The following is a 25925-nucleotide window of genomic DNA, read 5'->3' as shown; positions in this document are numbered from 1 at the left end:
ACTGTATCAGCGCATTACAAAACTTTCTACAATTTTAAAACGAGCCGCATGCTCTACCATATTTTCATCACTCAAAAAGAGGACAAGTTTTGTAAGTAGGCTAGGCTAAGTAGCCAAAAACGCAAATGGTTCTTTACGTTTAATACATTTTTTTTACATCTTCTTGGATAATTGTAGCGTGTTTATGCAGCACACGTTGCAGCTAACAAACAAAACAAATTTAATTGTCAGATTCAGCCCATCAATACTTTGCTGCTTGTTTCGATTTCGATAAGGATCAACTTTAACAAGATTATAAAACAGCTTCCACAAAATGTGACTTAAAATGTTTACAAAAAATTAAGAGGTTAGAAATGGAGTCCGCTTGTCTCTTTTCTTGTACCGTTGTGTCTACATCATAGAAAATTACGCTCTACGTTTGGTGTAGGGCGACGAACTGCTGTCAATCTTCAAAATGCAAAACGAAGATTTTTGTGATTACTGGTTCACACAATTACATTTAGGCTGCGAATGAAACACGTTGCAATGAAACGCAAGAAGCAAAAAAAATATTGCAGATGATTACTCAAATAAACCAATCAAATATAACCATAATTATTGTACATTGATATGCCAAAATATAACTCAGTAGGCATATTATGGCTGCCTGGCCACTGTGGCCAGTTTATTTTATAGTCATGGTCAATCTTAAAATAGATCATTAAATAAACGGTGATAAACAACAATCTTAAATAATGAAACAAATTACTTTTAACTCACCACGGCAAAAAATTGTTACATCAATGTTAGGTCTAAAAATGCAATGTAAGTTCTTCAACCGTAAGATAATAATTTGCTATAGGCTACAAATCATGCATAAATTGTTATTATCTGTAATTTCTTTTGTCTCGACTTGTCTTGATTGTTTCAATTGTTTCGGCCCGTACTGACTTGTTCGATAGTTATGTTATCCGAGATAAAAGCAGAAATCTTTTCATCTTTTATTTATTTTTCTGAGCTTCTTTACTCTTAAGCAATAAGAACAAATGAAGAGGTGAGAAAGAAAAGTACTTGCTTTTGGAGACTTAGACAGGAGGTACCAATTTTAGTTAGCCTACAGATATTTCGGCAATGTATTCAGTGTTCATGGTAGCCTACAGATGCTTGAGGTGCTCTGAATTTATTTTACTTAAATGTAACTTCAGTAACGTTCCGTTTTCACCTCTTCAATTTGTAGGCTTTGTTTCTGATTTTACTTTTGCATTCATCAGATGAACCACTTTAACTATACCTAGACAAGTAATCCTGATAAACAAGCAAAGTTTTTAGGGGTTTCCTGAAAGTAAAAACGCCATGATCACGATTAGGCCTATGATTAAGGAGGATCCAAGCCATACTGCAAACAAAACCTTGTTTCTTCTTTGAATGAAATCTGAAAATAAAACGATTTGGCATTATTTAATAAAGGCTTTTAAAAGCGTCAATTTAAAAAAAATAAAAACTAGTCGTTTGTTGTTTTCTCAAAATATCGTGGGCTTGATAGCAAAAAAAGATATGTAGCTATAATAACTATATTGACCTACTTAGATCATGTGTAGGCTACCCCCGCAGTGCCGGTCTTTGTGGTGTACAAACTGTGCGATCGCACAGGGCCCACAAATTAGGGGGCCCGCAATTTACTCAGAAAATGCAGTAATTTTTGTCATTTCCAATGGAAAAATTTCGATTCACAAGCAAGTAGCCTACCGGTATCCTTGAAGTCAGTTGCGCCTTTAGGGTGAGGCAAGTGCTGATATTGTCGCGTCGGGCCACCTTTACAAGCTTACATGCTTATAAGCCACCCACGACATTTCTGGGGGAAGCCCCCCAGGCCCCCGCTGCTGGGTGTCGCCGGCGAACACATCGTCAGGCTTCGACCGCCGGCCGTCAAAACCTCTCTCCCCTTTCAAAATACCTAGCTACGCTACTGAATTGGATCATTGTCATTGGGACCCACAAAGCATATTCCGCACAGGGCCCGAAATACCCTAAGACCGCCACTGACCCCCGTCGCGTATTGAAAGTGGCGTCTCAATACGGCCGGTCTTCAATCGTCTGCTATAAGATAACTGCGAATTATATAGGCTATTACGGTACCAAAAGTATGACAAAAGTTATTCTTGAAAATGCAGTTTATTCCCTAATCTATACGCTACTCAGTAGGTTCGGACCGTTCATAAAAAATGCCAATAATGTAAGGGAATATACAGTTGTATTGATTTAATTATTATATTCTGTGTCAAAACAATTTTACGCTTGAACCGTGAAGATGATTATTTCATTCTCTAAAAGTAAAATAAATATATAATTTTTTCCCGCCTGAAAAAAATCATGTAAAGTCTAAACAACGTAAAGACGGAATACGTTTTATGAAGATCACTAAGAGCATTGTAGAGTCAGGGACAAAGTTTTTAAAACGAAAAGTTAGCACGACTCCCATTCAGTGCAGAATGTAGAACGGACACAACCTACTTTTGCTTACAACCTTGTTCACTTATATCTAGCTTTCCTGATGTCGGCTCCATGGAAGTCGAAAGGGTTTAATTTATTTCTTCCAAATAGACAATTATTTTTTATGGAATAAAAAATGTAAAATCTCGTGTTGTTGCTTATTAGTTTGTGTCTCTACCAAAGCTCTAGGTCTATCGGATAAAAAAGTTCTTAAATATCGAAATTCTAATCACTAACTAATTTATGCACAATTAACAGACAGCACAACATACCATCATGGTCCTCTTCAGTTTGTGCAAGAACTAAGTTCGGCAAATGGTTGGGCATTGTTCTTTCGCTAATTCGGTTGCCAGGTGGTTGAATGCTAGCTTGTTGGTTTCTGGCTCTTTGGTTTCTGGATTCTTGAATCCTTGTTTCTTGGAATCTGACTCTTTGCTCCTCAGTTTTTTGGTTACAGGTTCTTTGGATATTATGTTGTTGGTTACTTGACCTTTGGCTACTGGTTTGTTGGTTTTTGGATCGTTGGCTACTGGTTTGTTGGTTTTTGGATTGTTGGTTACTGGTTTGTTGGTTTTTGGATTGTTGGTTACTGGTTTGTTGGTTTTTGGATTGTTGGTTACTGGTTTGTTGGTTTTTGGATTGTTGGTTACTGGTTTGTTGGTTGTTGGATCGTTGGTTACTGGTTTCTTGGTTTTTAGGTTGTTGACTTTTAGACTGATGGATCCTAGGCTTTTGGTTGCTAGTGTTTTGATTTTTGATTTCGTTACGGGTTTGTTCTTTTTGGGATTGTTGGCTGCTGATGGGTTGATGATTTTTAGATTGCTTGTTTTTGGATTGTTGATTACTGAATTGTTGATTTTTGGATTCCTGCTTTCTGAGTTGTTGGTTTTTAAGTGGTTGATTTTCAGATTGTTGGCTGCTGGGTTGTTCAAAAGTTTTTGAAGGTTTTGGTGGAGGGATTTCATAATAAAAATGCTCAGAACTGCTTCTGTCACTAGCTGCAGTTCGGATACTTGGCGTTCGATTGCCAGAAGGCCTGTATTGTCTATTTAGTGGTTGGTTATCTAGTTCTTCATTTCTGCTAACATCGGAGTCTGCACTTTCATCATCTTTTGAAAAGAAACTATTATTTGATACATCTCCAAATGAACCTCTTGGGCTAGGCCCAATTGTTGCGTAAATTTTAGGCTCACCCATTCTCGATGCTTTCACAAATAAACACGAATATTATAGCCCAGAATCTTCTAAAATTAGCCTACAAAAAATATACAACAATAAATTTTAGCTTTGTCAAATAAAATATTTACACCCAATTTAACATCAGCTTTACAAATGTTCGTTTGCAATGGCGTAGCCTACGCAGGGAGGCTGCTTAATTGGTCAGTTTTGAATCTTTATCCTCGGACTGACAAAACCTCTGATAGGTTATTCCTGGCTGTTTCACATATTTGTAGAAGCTTTGAACCACTATCGTAGGGCCGATTACCAAGATTAGCGTAATAAAGTTTTCCGGTTGTTGATGAAGTGTTGTTTTCAGAGAATTACTTTACCTCCAGGTGCCGCTGAATGGAGAGCAGTCTTGAAATGCGTTGCTCAAGCCCCCCCCCCTCCCCGAGAGCTGAACTAGCCCGTTAACATCATCACCATGTTTTTTTTTATTTCCGGCAATGAAGGCAAAAAACAATATCATTTGCCATAGCTCTGAAAAAGGTAAAAGCGACAAAACATGAACGTTTAAGCGTGCTCGAGAGGAAAAGCTAAAAAATGATTGCAAAACAATTAAAGTGCTTTATAACGTCTAATTAACTCTGGATTTTTAATCAATGATGCCAAATCTTGCAACGGATAGCCTACAGATGAAAACATATCGATCAAGTTTAATATTCGAAATTTGCAACAAACGACAAAATATCTTCGTTTCAGTCCTATATTGTACAAGAAAATGTGGCAACACTAATCTGCACTGACCAGAAAAGTGTCCTCATTAACATTTCAATTCGCAGTAAGACCCAATGACACCGTCAACAAATCAAAACATGTGGCTACCGTCCAATGGTGACTCTTCTAGCACTCATCCAGAGAGTTAATCTGTGCTTTGAACTTTGTTTGGTGATGCATTAGATCGGTTTGTTTGGTAATTAAACAGAAAAATAAGAGTTATGACTGGCTACGCGAACGTTCACTTACTTTACTTTCTATCAGAACTGTTTGCGTTTTTCTCTGATCTACCTCTAACTTCTGATGGTTGGTTGATTGCTTTGAGGTATTACTAGCTCTTACAAAAGTTGTTAGTAGCTACCGACCGAGAATTTTTATTTCTGATCATCACAGCAAAAACAGTAGGCTACACATCAACATAGCAAAGGTTGAGAAAAGGGTAGAAACGTTGAAGAGTGCTTAAGACCCAAATAAAATATTAAGTGGAAACAAATATGACACGGTTGCAACATCTTCAGAAAAATTTAAAATAATAAAAAGGAAACAAGAAAAGAGGAAAAAGTTACAAACAAACAAACAATCTCTATCAAAATCTTGTTCCCATGTGGAACATTAGACATATGTAATGAAAGTGAAGCTGTGACGTAGCATTCCATTACAAGAACAGGGAGGCAAAAACGAGATAATTTGTCGCATCCAGGCTAACGCCCGATGGTGGAAAATTTAGATGAAATAGACGGAGGGTAAAAAATTTAATGATCTTCAGGCATCCTTTTAAGAGTAGCCAAAGCCACAACCACACCGCATGCTCTTGAGCGGTGTCTAACCTGCACTTCCTTCGAATGTTGAACCAAGGGTCTCACTTAGTAACAAAACCAAAAAAAACAATTTTGAGGGGCAAACGCCAATCATTATGCATTACACTTATACAGGTTTTCACAGGTGGTAAAAATGGTTTTTGGTAAGCAAGATACCATTTCGGGAGGGCGGTTGCCCCAAGGTTGTTGAGATGATGATAGCTACAGACAGGGCGTTGACAGGAGGGTCTAGGTGGTACTTTTGGACCCAGCCCCGGAATATTTAAGGGGGCCGGATTTAAAAAATTCCCCGCGACTTCAAACATTGTCAAGATCTTAATATAATCAGATCGAAAGAAATTGCCATCAGAGGTTAAAACAGCCATTTCAGCCATCAGATGGTAAAGTACCGGCCCCCTTCTGGGTAACGGGCCTACTTCAGCTTTCTGGTGGGGTTCCCTAACCACGAATATTACCCGAAACACGAATTTCAAAATAAACAGGCTAATATTTGTTCAAATTTAAAAACTGAAATGGCACAGGTAAGAAGATTGCTATCTCTATTTCTGCACTGAAAATTAGACCAAAACCCTTTTCAGATTGCAGCAATTAGCAAATGTTTGACCGAGGCCTAAACACCTTTCCCAAATCAAATTGAAAACTTTCTGACTGTCTGCACTACCTTTGCTGTAAATTATCTTCTGGTGAGTCTATAATGACCAGTGAAACATCAATGGAATCGGGAAGTAATACTCTAGCGCCATGTGGCAAATAAAAGTTCAAAAAAGCAACCGCTAGATAGAGATATTAAGTTTTGCGGTTCAAGAAATCTTAAAATTGTGCAAGATTTGTTAAATGACCAATTGACCATGCTTAAACGACATCAATAAAAGTTTGTACACAACCTTTATATTCATAACATTGTCGATGAAGGGGACCCGAAAATAAATTAGTGCCGGGCCCGAGAAATCCTGTCAACGGCCCTGGTTACAGGGTCGTTGAGATGATAATTTGGGCCCAGTACCAACGAGAGGACCGGGCCTTATAAACAATACATTTTTAAATAAAACACTAAAGCCCTGAAGATTATGCAATGTTTTTTTATTTCCACACCCACTGGAAAAGATTTCGGGTCTCTAAAGTAATCTCGGATTCAAAAATACCTCCTGGACCCCCTGTGAACGTTACTACTTAGCTACATTAAACCTACATTATATTGGTATAGGCCTACCGATACCTTGAAAAATCTGGTATACACTTGGATACAAGTTGAAGGTTGCAGAGCACTGCCTAGGGCTAGCCTACATCTCTAAAATAATGGAAGGTAGTTAATCTTCCATCTCATTGTGCAGGGAAAGCTGATCTGTTCTATTTGATGAGTGTAAAATGCCACAATCATTAAACTCCCACCCCAAGGATTAACGCTTCAATGTTTTTCCAGTTAGCTAGATGGGTTTGCACTTTATTTCTTTATTAAAATCGAGAAAGCATAGCCGGCTCCACAATTGCTACAGCTGATACTAGGCTACTTATTAATTGTAATGCATTACTGATTATTGTACCGTTATTTCTTTTTAATTGATGGGGTCCTTTACTGTTTCAAAAACGCAAAAGGTAGTCTATATATCATTTAAAATGTTTGAGAACCACCTGATCATTAGGCGCGTGGTCAGAAAAAATTGAAAATCACCTTTTCTTGGTCAGAAAACTAATATGTAGGCCTACTAATCTTAAGTATCAAATCTTTTGTAGCCTAGGCTACTCAAAGGTGTAACTTATAGCCTACCGGTGTGGACTTCTTAACTAGACAATAGCCTGAATAAAGTATCATAAAGTAGGTTATGCTTGTTGCAACTTTTTCACATTTCAGAAGTATTTTTAAGCTGATCATTTGGATGAGAATGTTTCAAATTTAACCTCTGAAAACTTTCTTTCTCAAAATGTCTTCTCTATAACATTATTAGCCTTTTTAAACCTCAGCCAGTGAAGGCCAAACTATAAAATAGGCTAATGTTAAAAGCAAGACCATGCAAGAGAAAATGACGCGCGGTTCCTTTCATTGTCAGATAGCTTAATAATTGTACAAAGTACCAAAATAACTAATTGTTGATTATTGTTGTTAAATTACTTGCTTGCGTTAAACTCTGTGCAAGCCTATTGTAATATTTTCAAACATAACTATGAGCCTACTCAGCTTATTGTTCAAGCACATTTTGATGAAAAATGAGCTTGCCAATAATTTTCTATTGAATGCACGAGCATTTAGTATCATTGATGGTTTCGTAATTGTTGTATCATTCAAGGAATGAATATAGGTTAAGGTTTCTAAGGTTTTCACAATTAATTGAAAGTTCAATGTGATGCTGAGGCCAGGATCGTTTATTTAACGGTAACCAATGAAATCCTATGTAGAAAGGAATGTTGGCCTTCTTGTAGACAACACAAGGTTGTTTTAGCACAAGCTGTTTCTACATAATGTATACCTTTGGCACTTGCTGGTTTGGTTGTTGAGTTCAACTGACTGGTAAAGGCGGCAGTCGCTAGTGGATTATGTGGCATGAATTAATTAGTGCGATAGCCTACAGACGAGCCTGGCGGCCTTACGGGCAAAACACGTATGTAGCCTATTGCTGTCAGTTCCTTTTACAATCGGCGACGGAAAAACAAATGAGATCCCATACATTGATGATTAGTATTGATCATGATTTGGTTGGCGACCAATGAAATCTTTAAAGAATCACAACACGACACCGTTATAAAAATCACGACAATTGTTAAAAAAAAAAACACTTTTAAGAAGAGAGATTTTGAAAATAAGGACTATAGTCAGTGTTGTACGTTGACGCTGAGGCTGGCGCCGTCAGTTTATTTTTTAGTTGGCGGAAGTGCAAGCGCCGTCAACTATTTTGCCGATTTTAAGCGTCACGCGCTATGCGTCATTTTTTGTTTTCATGGAAAATCTCGTTTCACAATGTATTCTGGTCAGCGCGACTCATCCGAATTACCGGCTTTCGCGTTGGTTGGAATGGCTACCTGGAATACAAGCGGAAGAAGTTCGCCAACTGGTGATCACTCATATCATGAGCAGTAGGCTACCGTACCGAGAACGAGGGATCAGAGAAAGAAAGCGAAAAGTCAATGAATATCATCGCAAAGATTGAAGATACTTTATTTCAAGAGCTCTATGCCCCTGAACAGAGCGATGTTGGTGCAGTACACCTCGTTAAAAGATTTATATATGCTAAACCAACACAGCACGCTTAGAACAGTGATACCTTTCCTAGTAAACGTTTTCAATACTTGTTTTTGAAATACAACACACCAATACCATCCAGCGCTGTTGTGGAGCGCATGTTTTCACTTGGAAAGGACATTATGCGTCCCAAACGCAGCAGATTGTCAAAGATTTTAAAATGCCTATTGTGTCTCAACAAGGAAATAACTAATAAGCTAAGCAGCCAATTACAATAGCCTACAGCAGTGGTTCCCAACCTTTTTTGGTGTCGGGGCCAAATTTCAAACTTCAGACTACGTATGGAGCCGCATGAAAACACTCAAGTAATTATAACGAAAATTTTAAAGCATTAAAGCATGTACCAACGAATAGCAACACCAACAAGAAAAATAACACAAATCAATTTAATGTCCAACTTGGCATTGGCTTTGAGCTTTAACAAGTTTGTCAAAGCGAGGCGCAATTGCAGAGGATGCAGTAGCTGCTTGAGGTGGTCATCGGTCAACCGATTGCGATATTTATTTTTGATTGTGATCATTTTGCTGAAAAGTGCTTCACATAGGCTACGTAAGTTGATCCAAATACAGAGGCGTTTTTCTGGGCATTGGTTTTCAAGTTGGGATACTTTCCCTCTGGAACTCAACTCCAAAATTCAAGTAGGTCTTTATTTTGAAATAATTGTTTGAGCTCGATATTTGTCTAGCAACTCCAATTGAAAATTATCAGGAGCAGTGGCCACATTAACTGCAATAGGATTTGCAAACATGTACATTGTACATCATTGGAAAATATTAACGGAATGAATTTATTTTGATGAGTTCAACCGCCGCATTAACATTAACATTAACGATAACGGGAAATGTGTTGTAATACCACCTGCAAGCTGCGTTTTCCAAAGACAAAGCTTGTTAACAAAAGCAATTGCTGTGCTGTACAAATTGTGACAAAACTTGCTATTGCCTTGTGGAGTTCGATTTAGAGTAAAAAGGTGTGCAGTGAATCTAGTGATATCAACAAAAAACGCCAAATCAGCAATCCAAACTTCATCGCCAAGCTGAAAACTGTTAAACCGCGTGCTTTATGCTAATTGGTATTGGTTGCAAATTATTGGGCTTGTTTTTGTGTTGATTTGCCTGTTTTGGGCTTGTTTGTTAGATTCACTTGCTTGTTTTCAAAAAACAACCTGGCATCACTGTGTAAAATGAAAAGTTCACTGACAGTGCAACCTCTACGACACAACGACAATGCAGTTTGTAAACATTTTTGACTTCGTAAACAATTTTGACAAGTCACAAAATAGCCCTAATTATTATAAATACATTTTTTGTGGGATTTTCAGGGGTCAATGAGAGCCGCAAGAAGGCTAGCTTGGAGCCGCATGCGGCTCTAAGAGCCGCGGTTGGGAATCACTGGCCTACAGTCTCAAAACACAATACCTGCTGTTTATTTATAGCTATTGTTAATAGCCTAAACGTGCCTAAACTATGCCTATTGTTAGCCTAAAGGCGAAATAGGCTACTTCTGTTTTTTTGGGATTCTTGCTAAAGTAGCGCTACAAATTAGCGCTGACGCTGACGTCGTCAATTTCTTTAAGAGCTGACGCAGTACTTTACGCCGTAAAGTTTTTAGGCAATTCGCGCTAACGCTGACCCCGTCAAATTTATTTCATTGACGCCTACAACACTGACTATTGTGCAGCTTTAGTGCAGTGGCGTGCGGTGATCCTTTCTTGCATGTTTACTTTTTTTCAGCAGGCTTCAAACACACACCATGGTGCAGTTTGCTCAATAACTGTTCAGATCATATCGAAATGGATCATATCGAAAGGTGACTTGTTCTTTTCTTTACGTAGGTCTTATATCAAGTTGTCTTGATTGTTGAAAGATCCAAACATTGGCTGCATTTTATAGCAGGCTCTCAAGTCTCAGGGCAGTTCAAGATATGTGGAATATATTTTCAATAAATCCGGCCGCCCCGATACTTCAGTTGATTAGCGCGTGACTTCGTGAATGAAGATACTTCAAGATCAATCGGCGCTGGTTCGACTCTCGGGGTGTGCGCTTGAGGAACTCACGTTTAAGGACTGCTCTCCATTCAGCGGCATCTAATGAATGGAATAATTTTCTGGCAACAACATATCAACAGTCGGAAACTTCACTCTGTCAATGTCGGTAACCGGCCCTGCGTCAAAAGCCTCTAGGCCTACAAGTATGCGAAACTACCAAGAATAACCTATATCAAGGCTTTGTCAGTCCGAGAATAAAAATTCAAAACCATTTAACCAACTTAATAAATTGATACGGTAACGTTTTTAACATTTTTTAATTTCGTCTGACTTTGTCTAGTTAAAAAAAGGGAAAGATCCGTATTTTGCCTTAGGCTACAGTTGGCCTTAGCCGGAACAATTGTAGGCCTACAAGCAAACAGAGATACAATTTCTGGTGTGAATGGTAAAAGGAAATAAACATGCACCATTTTTTGTGGACATTTTTGTATGCTAAAAACACTTTTGTAAGTTCAGTATGAATGTCGCCTAAATAGCTAGTGAGAGAGAGAGAAATAACTTTATTTGCCATTCAGATTCTAGGCTACCATATTAACCTACGGTAAACAGTAAACTTACCGTACTTACACCACAATACCGTAATATACCGCACATGAACATAGTGGAACGCATAATTATGCTCAGTGTTGAGTAATTCAATCTGATTAACGAGGAGCACCGAAAGATCATTTGGTTATTTAGTCAGCTCGATGGAATAATTCTCCAGCAACAGCACTTCAACAATTGGAAACTTTACACTATCAATCTAGGTAACCGGCCCTGCGTCAAAAGTCTTTCGGCCCACAAGTAGGCTAGGTTATGCAAAACTACCAAGAATAACCTACCAAGGCTTTGTCAATCCGAGGATAAAAATTCAAAGCAAACCTACCAACCGAATCGAAATGCAATTGAGTGATTTTGAAGTGGGTGTCTTAGAAGGCAACTTTTTTACTACACGGGTAGTGCGGAAATTGCAGAAAATATTTCTCAAAGTTAGATGAAAACCTTTTTTACTTAAAAATCACCACAAACGCAACGAAAAGAATCTTGAAGCCATCTGACAGATAAAATGTTTTGTTTTTTCGTTGTGATGGTCAGAAAAAAAAAAAAAAAAAAAAACTCAACTGAACTAACTGAACTGAAAAAGAACTGGTGAAATTAGGTTGCGGTTTAGACTATGTTTGTTACATATGATGCGTGTTTGCCTCACGGAATTAACCGCCATGTGATGTGCCTTTCTCTTCTGCTTTTCCGTTTCATTCTTATGCATTTCGTTTTCAATTTAGTGTGAAGATCAGTTATTTATTTCGAAGTAGATGTAAAAACAATTTTTTTTCGTTACTTGAAAAGGGCTAACATTTGTATGGCCGAAAACGTTCGTAGATAGTTTATGTTCAGTTTAATATATTATGTTAAATGCCGTGTGGTTGCTTGGTTTCATCTGTGTATGGTTGAAGAAAGTCACCTATTTACCAAAATTGTATCTTCAAATTAGGTATGTAAGATGTATGCTTGCTTTTCAATATATACTGTACAAACTGTTACATCCAAGGTCAACCAAGCAATAATCATGTTATTTAAGTGTTGAAGGTTTTTGTTTTTGACATAAATCAAGCAACTTTAGTACTTTTTGTAGTTATTTTTTATGCGGCCTGCAGCGTAACTTAAATATTTTTTCAGGAATGTTTGCTCTCCATGTTAAAAGAAAACTCGTCAGCAATGCAGACAGCACTGTCAACCGCTACATACAATACAGATGAAGAAGCATTGTTTGGTCAATTGATTAACTGCTCCAAACTTTGAAGCATAGACATCAGACAAACACGCCTCTGATATGTGCATGTCACACAGTGTTTAGTATGTATGAACTATTCAACATAAAAGCACATTATAAGTGTGATTTACTTGTCTGATTTTTTAAGATTTGTGTTAATCACATAAAGTTTGCAGATGATATTTGTTACTTATTCCAAACTTTACATGGTCTCAAACAAATATCTTCTAAACTGCTGTGACGGTTAATCGGTTACGCCCCCAAACATGACATTGTTTCTAATTGTAAAACATCTTTTGGTTTGTTATTTTCTCAACATTTTAAACTTTTTTGAATCCCACTCGCTTGAGCCTGAGAAATTTCTCTTTGTTGGGTCGGTTAAGTGTTTAGGTGTATACATGTAACAGTTAACTGTTTGTCTAATGAACTGGATATTTTGCGGCAAATGCGCTCACTTTGCTGCATTGCCAACAAACGAAAATCGTTATTTTATAAATGTTCAACGACTGTTAAGAATACTCCGTTTCGCTCATACTGTACGTCTTTTTATGCTTTGTAACTGTTGCATAAATATCTTCTTTTTTGTTTTAATCGTTTACGAGTAGGCTAGCTTACAATGACTAGTTTAGAACGCTACATAATCTGCCGCGATATGTGAGCGCACGTGAATATCACATTAATTGTGTTTTTCTTCTTGATCACCTGCTTGCCATCACTTTGTTGCAAATTGCAATGTGACTGGTTTGAAAAGTGATAAAAGATTGGAGGCGGAAGGGAGTTTGGCACTAAAAGTAAAATTGTATGTATTGTAGTAATTTGAAGTTTGCCTTAGACAATGTGGTTTGCACTGGCGTTATTCAATTCATTTGAGAATATTTGAACACCGTAAAGAAGCTATTATATGCAACCCAGACATCCACTCTTTCTGGTCAAAATCGTACCCGATCTGGTAAAGATTTGGACCAGATAAAGTGGTTGTCTGGGAGGGCTGTGGTCTGTGGAGTCGGGCGAAAAATATGCGACTCCTCGTTTTATAACTAGCCGACTCCGGCTCAGGGTTGATCTGGTCAAAACTGGTTTTGGTTAAGTGGTTAAGTGGTCAAAACTGGTCAAAACTGGTCAAAACTGGCTTTGACCACTAAGCGGTTTAAACCTGGTTTTAACCGGTGAAAACTAGGTTTAAACCGGTCAAAACTGGTCAAAACCCAGAAAAATATTTTTATGTAGTGAATGGTCGGCTACCTGGGCTATGGGCTATTTAGGAAATATAAAAGCAGTTGTGAGTTGTGACCATTTTGATATGCAGGCCTCGAAACAGCTGGCGGCCATGGCCACCGATATACAATACCTAATACTTGACTAACATTTAGTCTAAGACTATAAGCGTTCTATTATTGCAAGTAAGGCATTTAATTTTTCTAGGATAAAAACAGCTTTTTTCATCACTGTAGATCAGGGGTGTCCAACCTTTTTGATCAAAGGGCCACATGCGGTTTATGTTTGAGTATGAATGATTGCGCAGGCCACGAGTAAAGGAGATAACTAGTGTGACTACAAAAAAAGGTGAACGGACGAGTCAACGCGGGCCACGGGTTGGACACCCCTGCTGTAGATGCACGAAACATTACACGTTTGTTTAAAACATAAACATTCTTGTTCATCATAATCAGCTTCCTTCCACTCGTCGAGGGTTATAAGCAATGAAACGCCAAGTTTTTTGCTTTGAAATTATCAGAGTAGGCCTACAGATATGCAAAAATGTATCTTATTACTTCCCGAATTACTTTGAACGATTACGTAGCAAATTAAATCTAAACTTGTTTGTGCAGATGATAGTTTGCAGCATTTTACCGCAGTGGGGTGACTCTTCTTTGCGAGTTCCCATTGCCAACTCCATCTTAGATCATGTAGGCCTATCTCGCAATTTATCTCGTTTTCATTACCGTAGGCCTACCTATCAATGAAAATCGATGATGACGATGCCTGTTGGCATGACGATATCCATTTGTCGGATTTTGGTCTTGCGCAGTAGGCCTACATGTGGCGTTTGGAAGATGGCGTGAGAACATTCTTGAAGGGACCAATATTGACAGCGTCTTTATTTGACAGCGTCTCTAATCCCTGCAAGTAACAATTTGCGATTGAAAACCTCGGCCTATCTATCTCTTTATTCTTTTACGAAAAGTGCACTCCACATTTAAAGTGAGCAAATAAGTTGATCTTTTATCAACACGAGCGAAATGCGGGCTCACCGAGATCGTCACTACAAGGAAGAACGTATGCAGATGTGGATACCGAAGGTGCGATTGTACCTACACCTCCGCGACAAGTCAGCAACGTGCCCACTGCGGAGAGTCAATTCAATTCATTTCAATTTATTTTTCTTTGTCAGAATGCAAAAGAAATGATATTGTGAAAAAGAAATACAGTAACAAAACCAACAAAAGGAAAAGGTGGCAAAACCTTAATGGTTTAAGACGTGCATGAAAGGATCTAATATTGCGGTATATGCATCAATAAACATAGTTAAGCACGGCCACCAAACCTGATACTTTAAAATAAGTTGATGAATTAGTTAAGAATCAGTCGCCTCCTCGTTCCTGGAACAACTGGAGCGCCAATTCTTAAAGCAATGAGAACACGACTGAACCCAACATCACAAAAACAAACTAATATACACAGTTACACACACATATTGAAATTACGTAACGGACTATCAAAACAAGGACTATTTACAGATTTCATACAGAAATAAAGTGTTCGCAGCAACGATATTAAGTAGCCTATATATTGCAGAACAAATACATAATATGGCAGCTCATTATCAAGATAAAATAGTTAAAAAAGCTTTGTTTTTTAAATTAATTTCCTGCGCATGTAGGAGCATAAGAAGCAACTCAACGTGGAACCAACTCAACGTGGAAACAAACATGTTGGTAAAAGAAAGCTTTCTTATCTTGTATGGGGCTCGGTCAGTAGTGCACTTTGCGGTCAGCGCGTGACCAGTGTCAGTTCTGGTGCTGTGAGGTCTGGTAGGCCTACAGGGACGAGTGGTGCCGGTCCTAATGTTGTGAGGTCTGCTACACCTACAAGGATGAGTGGTGTCTGTTCTGGTGCTGTGATCAGAGATGGGCAAGATCACCAGTAAGATCAAGATCAAGATCACCAAACTATGTGATCTTGAAGATCAAGATCAAGATCGTGATCTTGAAGATCAAGATCACTTTCAAGATCACTTTTCGTGTAGGCTACTTGAAAAACTAATGACCGCATAAGGTTGCCTCAAAGGTGCGGTTGGAAAACCTTACAACAATAAAGAACTTAATAAACAAATGTACCACAATAATTGAAGGCGTGTCAAAACGTCAAAATCCTTATTTAATTTTATAATACGTAAGACATTTACCCCACTTTTAAACCATTCTGCTTGCGTTTCCTTCGTCTGCCCCACCACGAAATTGACACCCCTGGAAAGGAAATTTAATTCTGAACACGATTCAAAAATAAAATTCCGAAAAATATTTCGGGAAAATATTTTTATAGATGCTCAATTGAAGGCGTCTATAAACGTTAAAATCTATATTTATTTTTAAATACTTAAGACATTTACCCAATTTTCAAACCACTCTGCTCGCGTTTCCTTTGTCTGCCCTACCACGAAATTGACACCCCTGGAAAGGAAATTTAATTCTGAACACAATTCAAAAACAAAATTCCGAAAAATATTTCGGGAAAATATTTTTATAGACGCTTAATTGAAGGCGTCTATAAACGTTAAAATCTCTATTTTTAAATACGTAAGATATTTACCCCATTTTTAAACCATTCTGCTCGCGTTTCCTTTGTCTGCCCCACCACGAAATTGACACCCCTGGAAAGGAAATTTAATTTTGAACACGATTCAAAAATAAAATTCCGAAAAATATTTCGGGAAAGTATTTTTATAGTCGTTTTTGTGATGCTTACTTTTCTTGCCATATCACATATAGCAGTCTTAATAGATACGATTTCATGTCTAACTTTTCGCAATTGCACTTGCTTTATCTTTGACAAGTCGAGTTTTTTATTTAAATTTCTGTGTTCACTGTTCATTTGGCTATGGAAAAAATATAAGATTTGCTTTGATGTGGTGAGGAGAAGTGATTTTATCAGCTTCCGAATGTTGCTGCTTTCATCGCATTGTTTACCGCGCAATTTTTTACGGATCATTTTTTTAGGCGGATCGCGCAAAATTATTCTGCCAGAATGACGGTGGTGATTATTCACTGATCGCAGTTTCCGTTTTTCCGCAGTTTCCACAAACATTTTAAAATTTCCGGTAATGATCCTACGAGTTTGCCGAAGTCGCTGATCGCAGTTTCCGCAAACATTTTAAAAAGGTTAGGGTTGATCGGAGTTTCCGCGAAAAATTTAGAAGGGTTAGGGTTTAGAGTTAGGGTGTTTCCGCAAACAAACAAACTGAAAAGATTGAGAGAAAAAATAGAACAAAGCTAAAGTAGCTGATCGCAGTTTCCGTTTTTCCGCAGTGTCCGAAAACATTTTAAAATTTCCGATAATGATCCAAAGAGTTTGCCGAAGTCGCTGATCGCAGTTTCCACAAACATTTTAAAAGGGTTAGGGTTGATCGGAGTTTCCGCAAACATTTTAAAATTTCTGGTAATGATCTTAAGAGTTTTTGTTTGTTTGTGAAAAATTTTAAAATGTTTACGTTTTATTGTCAGATTCAGCCCATTAATATTTTGCTGCTTGTTTCAATTTCGATAAGGATCAACTTTAACAAGATTATAAAACTGCTTTCACAAAATATGATTTAAAATGATTACAATCATTGTTACAAATGGACTCAACTTGTCTCTTTTCGTGTAGCCTACAGTACCGTTGTTGTTGCATAACAGAAAAATACGCTCTACGTTTGGTGTAGGGCTACAAACTGCTATCAATCTTTAAAAAGCAAAACAAAGACTTTGTAGTCACTGGTTTATACAATTACATTTACGAACGAAACACGTTGCAATGAAACGCAATAAGCAAACAAACACTGTACATGATTACTCGGATAAACCAATCAAATATAACCATATTTAGTTCAGTAGGCATAGTATGGCTGCCTGGCCAGTTTATTTTATATAGTCATAATCAATCTTAACCTTATCTGTTACTGGCGTAGACCTTATGGTCTCGCCCTCTGCTAATTCAGCAATTTCACATAGAAGCAGTGACGCTAGAAACCTGAGATTTCTTGACTTTTACTTTTTTTTCCTGCCCCAACTTTTAATCCCGATTATGTTGATATCAAATAATTGGGAAGTTCACAATAAACCTTTTGTCACAGCCAGTTATAAAATGCAAGAAATTTCCTGATATTCATAGCTTGATTGACAGTTTACTATTAGCGTGCGGTTTCATTTTGTGTCTGTCAGTCATAACACGACGGCGCTAAAATTCCATTCTCTACCCAGGCAGCAAAATCCGTCATTTTTACATTGATTCAACGTCGATTTTGCTGTCTGGATAGGGAGTTGGTTTTTGACGCGATATGAGTCATTCTTTGCTGGCAGACATCAATTAGGAAGGTAATTTATTATTTGCGCAAATTGCTTTGTAGTGCAAAAAGTGCATGGAATACTGTTTGCACAAAAACGGAAAAACAAAATTGATGAAATTCTGTGTTCTATGCAAAAGGTCTTTCAAAATAAAATGTCAACTGAGAAATTTGACCAAGAAATGGCGAAAATAGGTCAAAAATCGAGTCTTTATCACTTTTTCTATCTAAAATACACAATCACGAATATATTTTGCGAAATAAATTGATTGAAGTGATAGATAAGGCTTTTGACCAACGGCATACTTTTTCCCGTTGTTATTTGATATAAGCCGAAGGAGTAATTAGCAATAAGAGAGACGTAGACCTGATGGTCTCGGCCAGTAACTCTTGACGCCAAAAGGAAGCAGTGACACTGACAGAAACGGTTAAAATAGATCATAAAATAAACCGGTAATAAACAACAATCTTAAATAATGAAACAAATTACTTTTAACTTACCACGGCAAAAATCGTTACATCAATGTTAGGTCTAAAAATGCAATGTAAGCTCTTCAACCGTAAGATAATAATTTGCTATAGGCTACAAGTCATACATAAATTGTTATTATCTGAAATTTCTTTTTGTCTCGTCTTGTTTGTTTCAATTGTTTCGGCCCGTACTGACTTGTTCGATGTGATCCGAGTAATGTTATCCGGAATAAAAGCAAAATTTTTTCATCTGTTATTTATTATTCTGACTTCTGAGTCAACTTCTTTACTCTTAAGTACCAGTAATAAGAACAAATGAAGAGGTGAAAACGAAAAGTACGTGCCTTTGGAGACTTACAGGAGGTAGGCTACCGTACCAAATTTAGTTAGCCTACAGATATTTCGGCAATGTATTCAGTGTTCATGGTAGCCTACAAATGCTTGAGGTGCTCTGAATTTATTTTACTTAAATGTAACTTCACCTCTTCAATTTGTAGGCTTTGTTTCTGATTTTACTTTTGCATTCATCAGATGAACCACTTTAACTATAGCTAGACAAGTAATCTTGATAAACATGCAAACTGTTTAGAGGTTTCCTGGAGTTAAAAATACTATGACCATGAGCATGGTTATGATTGCCACAGCTCCCAGACCTGCAAACAAAGCCTTTTTTCTTCTTTCAGTTAAATCTGAAAAAAAAATTGGCATTATTTAATAAAGGCTTTTAAAAGTGTCAGTTTTTTTAAACTAAAAACTGGTTGTATGTTGTTTTCTCAAAATATCGTTGGCTTAATAGCAAAAAAAGATGTTATGTAGCTATAATCACTATTGACCTACTTAGATAGCGTGTACTCCGTTACGGAATGAAAGTGGTGTCTCAATTATAGTCGCTTCTCAATCGTATGCTATGGGAGAGTGGGGTAAGATGAGCACCTTTTTGCTTAAGCCGCATTTATAAAAGAAGGGTTTGTTTTGGAAAATTTTAATAACTTAAAGCACTAGTGAATCAGCTACATTTTAGATTGAGTTTTATCACCTTGCAATTTTTATATATTTTTTATATTGATACTTATTCGCGTGTTGCTCAACTTACCCCGGCATAAATTGTATGGGGTAAATTGAGCAATGACCTGGGGTAAGTTGAGCGATTCGATAAAGTAGAAGCATTCCCCTGTCAGTTTGTTTGTATAATTGCGAGGCATTATGCTTTACAACACAACACTGTTTTTTTTTATCCAATACAAACCTAAAAAGACACAAATTCAACAGTTCAAACATTAAATAAGCTAGAGCTATTTCTTTTGGGGTAAGTTGAACAACTGCTCCAAGATACTTCAACTAGCATTGCACATTTTACCCCATCCTGATTTTTGTGACAAAATTACAAATATTTAAAAAACTGCAAGACTAACCAACCTGCACGTTTTATTGAATATCCTCACACTTTATACTTACCAATATAAAAAATAACAGATTTGATTTACATAGTGTAACAATAAAGTTATTCAGTTTTTGGCAAAAAAATAAAAATTTCGAATTTTCGACATAAACAGTATAATTGCGTGCCATTGTAAAATGCAATTTTCAGTGGACATAACAAATACATACAATGAAGTGGCATTATGAGTGATATATCCAGAATAAAAAAATAAAAATTCCGCCAACTCGTTTTTCTAAAAAGAGGGATTGCTCATCTTACCCCATTGCACACTTTACCTCAGTCTCCCCTAACTGCGTATTATATAGGCTACGGTCCCCAAAAGTATGATAAAAGTTATTCTTGAAAATGCAGTTTATTCCGTAATCTATAGGGTAGCCTACTCAGTAAGATTGGACCGTTCAAAACATATGTCAATAATGCAAGGGAATATACAGTTTTATTGATTTAATTATTATATTTTGTGTCAAAACAATTTTACGCTTGAACCGTGACGAAGATTATTTTATTCTCTAAAAGTAAAATAATTTTTTCCGACTGAAAACAAATCATGTAAAGTCTAAATAATGTAAAGACGGAATGCGTCTTATGAAGATCACTATAGGAGCGTTATAGAGTCAGAGACAAAGTTTATACAGTAAAACGAAAAAGCTAGCACTGAATAGTACACAAACCCATTCTGTGCAGAATGTAGAGCGGATACAACCTACTTTTGCTTACAACCTTGTTCACTTATATCTACATATCCTGGTGTTGGCTCCATGGAGACGAAAGCGTTCAATTTATTTCTTCCAAATAGACAATTATTTTTTATGGAATAAAAGATGGAAAATCTCGTGTTGTTGCTTATTAGTTTGTGTCTCTACCCAAGCTCTAGGTCTATCGGATAAAAAAATTCTTAAATGTTGAAATTCTAATCGTAATCACCAACTAATTTATGCACATAATTAACATACAGCGCAACATACCATCATGGTCCTCTTCAGTTTGTGCAAGAACTAAGTTCGGCAAATGGTTGCGCATTGTTCTTTCGCAAATTCGGTTGCCAGGTGGTTGAATGCTAGCTTGTTGGTCTCTGGCTCTTTGGTTTCTGGATTCTTGAATCCTTGTTTCTTGGAATCTGACTCTTTGCTCCTCAGTTTTTTGGTTACCGGTTCTTTGGATATCGGGTTGTTGGTTATTTGACCTTTGGCTACTGGTTTGTTGGTTTTTGGATCGTTGGCTACTGGTTTGTTGGTTTTTGGATTGTTGGTTACTGGATTGTTGGTTTTTGGATTGTTGGTTACTGGTTTGTTGGTTTTTGGATTGTTGGTTACTGGTTTGTTTGTTTTTGGATTGTTGGTTACTGGTTTCTTGGTTTTTAGGCTGTTGACTTTTAGACTGATGGATTCTAGGCTTTTGGTTGTTAGTGTTTTGAGTTTTGATTTCGTTACGGGTTTGTTCTTTTTGGGATTGTTGGCTGCTGATGGGTTGATGATTTTTAGATTGCTTGTTTTTGGATTGTTGATTACTGGATTGTTGTTTTTGGATTCCTGCTTTCTGAGTTGTTGGTTTTTAAGTGGTTGATTTTCAGATTGTTGGCTGCTGGGTTGTTCAAAAGTTTTTAAAGGTTTTGGTGGAGGGATTTCATAATAAAAATGCTCAGAACTGCTTCTGTCACTAGCTGCAGTTCGGATACTTGGCGTTCGATTGCCAGAAGGCCTATATTGTTTATTTAGTGGTTGGTTATCTAGTTCTTCATTTCTGCTAACATCGGAGTCTGCACTTTCATCATCTTTCGAAAAGAAACTATTATTTGATACATCTCCAAATGAACCTCTTAGGCTAGGCCCAATTGTTGCGTAAATTTTAGGCTCACCCATTCTCGATGCTTTCACAAATAAACACGAATATTATAGCCCAGAATCTTCTAAAATTAGCCTACAAAACATATACAACAATAAATTTTAGCTTTGTCAAATAAAATATTTGCACTCAATTTAACATCAGCTTTACAAATGTTCGTTTGCAATGGCGTAGCCTACGCAGGGTGGCTGCTTAATTGGTTAGTTTTGAATCTTTATCCTCGGACTGACAAAACCTCTGATAGGTTATTCCTGGCAGTTTCGCATATTTGTAGAAGCTTTGAACCACTATCGTAGGGCCGATTACCAAGATTAGCGTAGTAAAGTTTTCCGGTTGTTGATGAAGTGTTGTTTTCAGAGAATTACTTTACCACCAGGTGCCGCTGAATGGAGAGCAGTGTTGAAATGCGTTGCTCAAGCCTCCCCCCTCCCCGAGAGCTGAACTAGCGCCGTTAACATCATCACCATGTTTTTTTTTATTTCCGGCAATGAAGGCAAAAAACAATATCATTTGCCATAGCTCTGAAAAAGGTGAAAGCGACAAAACATGAACGTTTAAGCGTGCTCGAGAGGAAAAGCTAAAAAATGATTGCAAAACAATTAAAGTGCTTTATAACGTCTAATTAACTCTGGATTTTTAATCAATGATGCTAAATCTTGCAACGGATAGCCTACAGATGAAAACATATCGATCAAATTTCATATTCGAAATTTGCAACAAACGACAAAATATCTTCGTTTCAGTCCTATATTGTACAAGAAAATGTGGCAACACTAATCTGCACTGACCAGAAAAGTGTCCTCATTAACATTTCAATTCGCAGTAAGACCCAATGACACCGTCAACAAATCAAAACATGTGGCTACCGTCCAATGGTGACTCTTCTAGCACTCATCCAGAGAGTTAATCCGTGCTTTGAACTTTGTTTGGTGATGCATTAGATCGGTTTGTTTGGTAATTAAACAGAAAAATAAAAGTTATGACTGGCTACGCCAGTGGTTCCCAACCGGGGTGCCGCGGCACCCTGGGGTGCCAATTGCAATGCTCAAGGGTGCCGCGAGATATTGCAATAGTGTGGCCCATTCTTTATTTTAACTTTAACTCTTTAAGTGCGGAATTTATTTATTTCTAACCGAGTTTCAGTGCGTATTAAGTTTCGCGCCTCGTAGTTATTCCCGGCTCCTTTCTAGAGAGTCGCTTAGTGGGGAAGCCGCTGGGCTGGCGGTAAGCCTTCGTTTTCTCGCCCAGGAAAAACAGCGTGAAAGAGATTTTGACTCGTTGCTTTTCTTTCCCTGAAAAAGTTTGAAAGGCATCATTATTGCCAGGTTTCATGATTTTATTTTGCGTTTCATGGCGCACAAAGTCAAGTTGCAGTGATGGATTGTTGGATTGTGTGACCCAGCACGATTATAAAATTGCACGATTGTTTGCGAACCATTGTAAACCGATGGTTGGGTCAAGGTCAATTGAAGGATTTATATTGTTAGCAAACAGGCAAAATAGTGATATTATAACAATACACTGTTTTCTTCATCGCGAAGTTCTTGTCGGAAAAACATTAGGTTCAGATCTAAAAAGTGTTAAACAAAGTTGTCAAAATGGTCAACTACATCAAAAGTAGATCACTTAAATCACGTCTACTTGCTAAGCTTTGCAAGGAAATGCGAGAAAACTATGCTAATCTTCTGTTAGGCTACATACCGTCCGAAGTAAGATGGTTGTCGCAAGGAAAAGCATTGTCACGAGTAGGCTATATATGAGTTTCTCAGCAGTCGAGTGTAGCAAGAACTAGTGGTGCGGTACTGATGAGCCCAGCCTCATGGGCGAAACACGTGTCTATCGCTGAGTTCTTGCTACACTCGACTGCAGAGAAACACATGTTTTTGGGAAAATCTTGATGGCTAGGGTGGAGGTTACACCGGTATGGTTAGCGAAACACAGTGCTCGCTGTTCTATATAGTGAGCAGTCAGGTAGTGCTGACGCCAGAAAATCGCTCCTTCTCAACTAGGCTAGCCTATATGAGTTGAAGGATGCAATGCTCTCTTTTTTCAGCCTTGAAAAGCAAGAGGAATTTTCTGAATTGCTTTGCGATTACAATGGGGTCTCCAAATTAGCGTATTTAGTAAATAGCTTCGACCATTTAAATAACGTGAATGTGAAAATGCAGGACAAAAATGAAACTCTCTTAACTTCAACCGATAAAATAAAACCACTGAGAGAACAACTGCAAATGTGGTCCTTAAAAGTGGAGAACGAAAACTTTGACATGCTTTCACATTTCTCTGAAATGAAGAACAAAGAAGTTCTCATTAATAACTCAGCACCTAAAATCATTGGAAGAAAAAATTTAGAAATACGTCCCCTGCTTGTCCACGGAAAATTACGCATTGGTGAGATATCCACTTTTACTGGACTCTCGTATTGTTTTGAATCTTAAAGAAGAAGAATTAATTGATATTCGTAACGATAGAAATTTTAAGCTTATGCACAAGCAGATGCCTCTCGACGAGTTCTGGATAAAAATTCAAATGAATATCCTTGCGTTGAAAAGAAAGCTATTGTGCCTTTTCTGCAGTTTTCCGCGTCATACCTATGTGAGAGTGGATTTTCCGTATAAACGAACATAAAAACTAAAAAACGAGAACGACTGCTTATAGTCGAGGAAGAAATGCGGGTGGCTTTATCGAATAGAGCCCCCAGATATTAAGGGACTTTCTGCAAGAAGTCGAGCCCAAATTTCACACTGACTTTTGAATAAATAACCTACATTTATTTACGCGCGCTATTAGGCCTATTTGAAATACAGAAACCTCATAAAATTGATCAAGTTTTGCCAGGGTGCCGCAAACTATTTATCTCTTTGATAGGGTGCCGCAAGGTCAAAAAGGTTGGGAACCACTGGGCTACGCGAACGTTCACTTACTTTACTTTCTATCAGAACTGTTTGCGTTTTTCTCTGATCTACCTCTAACTTCTGATGGTTGGTTGATTGCTTTGAGGCTTTACTAGCTCTTACAAAAGTTGTTAGTAGCTACCGAGCGAGAATTTTTATTTCTGATCATCACAGCAAAAACAGTAGGCTACACATCAACATAGCAAAGGTTGAGAAAAGGGTAGAAACGTTGAAGAGTGCTTAAGACCCAAATAAAATATTAAGTGGAAACAAATATGGCACGGTTGCAACATCTTCAGAAAAATTTAAAATAATAAAAAGGAAACAAGAAAAGAGGAAAAAGTTACAAACAAACAAACAATCTCTATCAAAATCTTGTTCCCATGTGGAACATTAGACATATGTAATGAAAGTGAAGCTGTGACGTAGCATTCCATTACAAGAACAGGAAGGCAAAAACGAGATAATTTGTCGCATCCAGGCTAACGCCCGATGGTGGAAAATTTAGATGAAATAGACGGAGGGTAAAAAATTTAATGATCTTCAGGCATCCTTTTAAGCGTAGCCAAAGCCACAACCACACCGCATGCTCTTGAGCAGCGTCTAACCTGCACTTCCTTCGAATGTTGAACCAAGGGTCTCACTTAGTAACAAAACCAAAAAAACAATTTTGAGGGGCAAACGCCATTCATTATGCATTATACACTTATACAGGTTTTCACAGGTAGTAAAAATGGTTTTTGGTAAGCAAGATACCATTTCGGGAGGGCGGTTGCCCCAAGGTTGTTGAGATGATGATAGCTACAGACAGGGCGTTGACAGGAGGGTCTAGGTGGTACTTTTGGACCCAGCCCCGGAATATTTAAGGGGGCCGAATTTAAAAAATTCCCCGCAACTTCAAACATTGTCAAGATCTTAATATAATCAGATCGAAAGGAATTGCCATCAGAGGTTAAAACAGCCATTTCAGCCATCAGATGGTAAAGTACCGGGCCCCCTTCTGGGTAACGGGCCTACTTCAGCTTTCTGGTGGGGTTCCCTAACCACGAATATTACCCGAAACACGAATTTCAAAATAAACAGGCTAATATTTGTTCAAATTTAAAAACTGAAATGGCACAGGTAAGAAGATTGCTATCTCTATTTCTGCACTGAAAATTAGACCACAACTGCTTTTCAGATTGCAGCAATTAGCAAATGTTTGACCGAGGCCTAAACACCTTTCCCAAATCAAATTGAAAACTTTCTGACTGTCTGCACTACCTTTGCTGTAAATTATCTTCTGGTGAGTCTATAATGACCAGTGAAACATCAATGGAATCGGAAAGTAATACTCTAGCGCCATGTGGCAAATAAAAGTTCAAAAAAGCAACCGCTAGATAGAGATATTAAGTTTTGCGGTTCAAGAAATCTTAAAATTGTGCAAGATTTGTTAAATGACCATGCTTAAGCGACATCAATAAAAGTTTGTACACAAC

General features: G+C 37.6%; 1 protein-coding gene across 1 annotated transcript; it reads right to left on the bottom strand.

Annotated features, from left to right (window-relative positions):
* Nucleotides 1-18855: 18855 nt before the first annotated feature.
* LOC145776641 (uncharacterized) lies at nt 18856-21570 on the bottom strand. Its single transcript, XM_082587873.1, has 3 exons — nt 21460-21570; nt 20677-21247; nt 18856-18959 (listed from the first exon to the last, which is right to left on the bottom strand). The coding sequence occupies exons 1-3, from the start codon at nt 21568-21570 to the stop codon at nt 18856-18858; spliced, it is 786 nt and encodes a 261-aa protein (XP_082443999.1).
* Nucleotides 21571-25925: the final 4355 nt, after the last annotated feature.

This window comes from Aplidium turbinatum, chromosome 9, assembly GCF_918807975.1.
Source record: "Aplidium turbinatum chromosome 9, kaAplTurb1.1, whole genome shotgun sequence".
NCBI lineage: Eukaryota > Metazoa > Chordata > Ascidiacea > Aplousobranchia > Polyclinidae > Aplidium > Aplidium turbinatum.
Note: the sequence above shows the minus strand (reverse complement) of the source record. Positions and strands in the feature narration are given on the sequence as shown.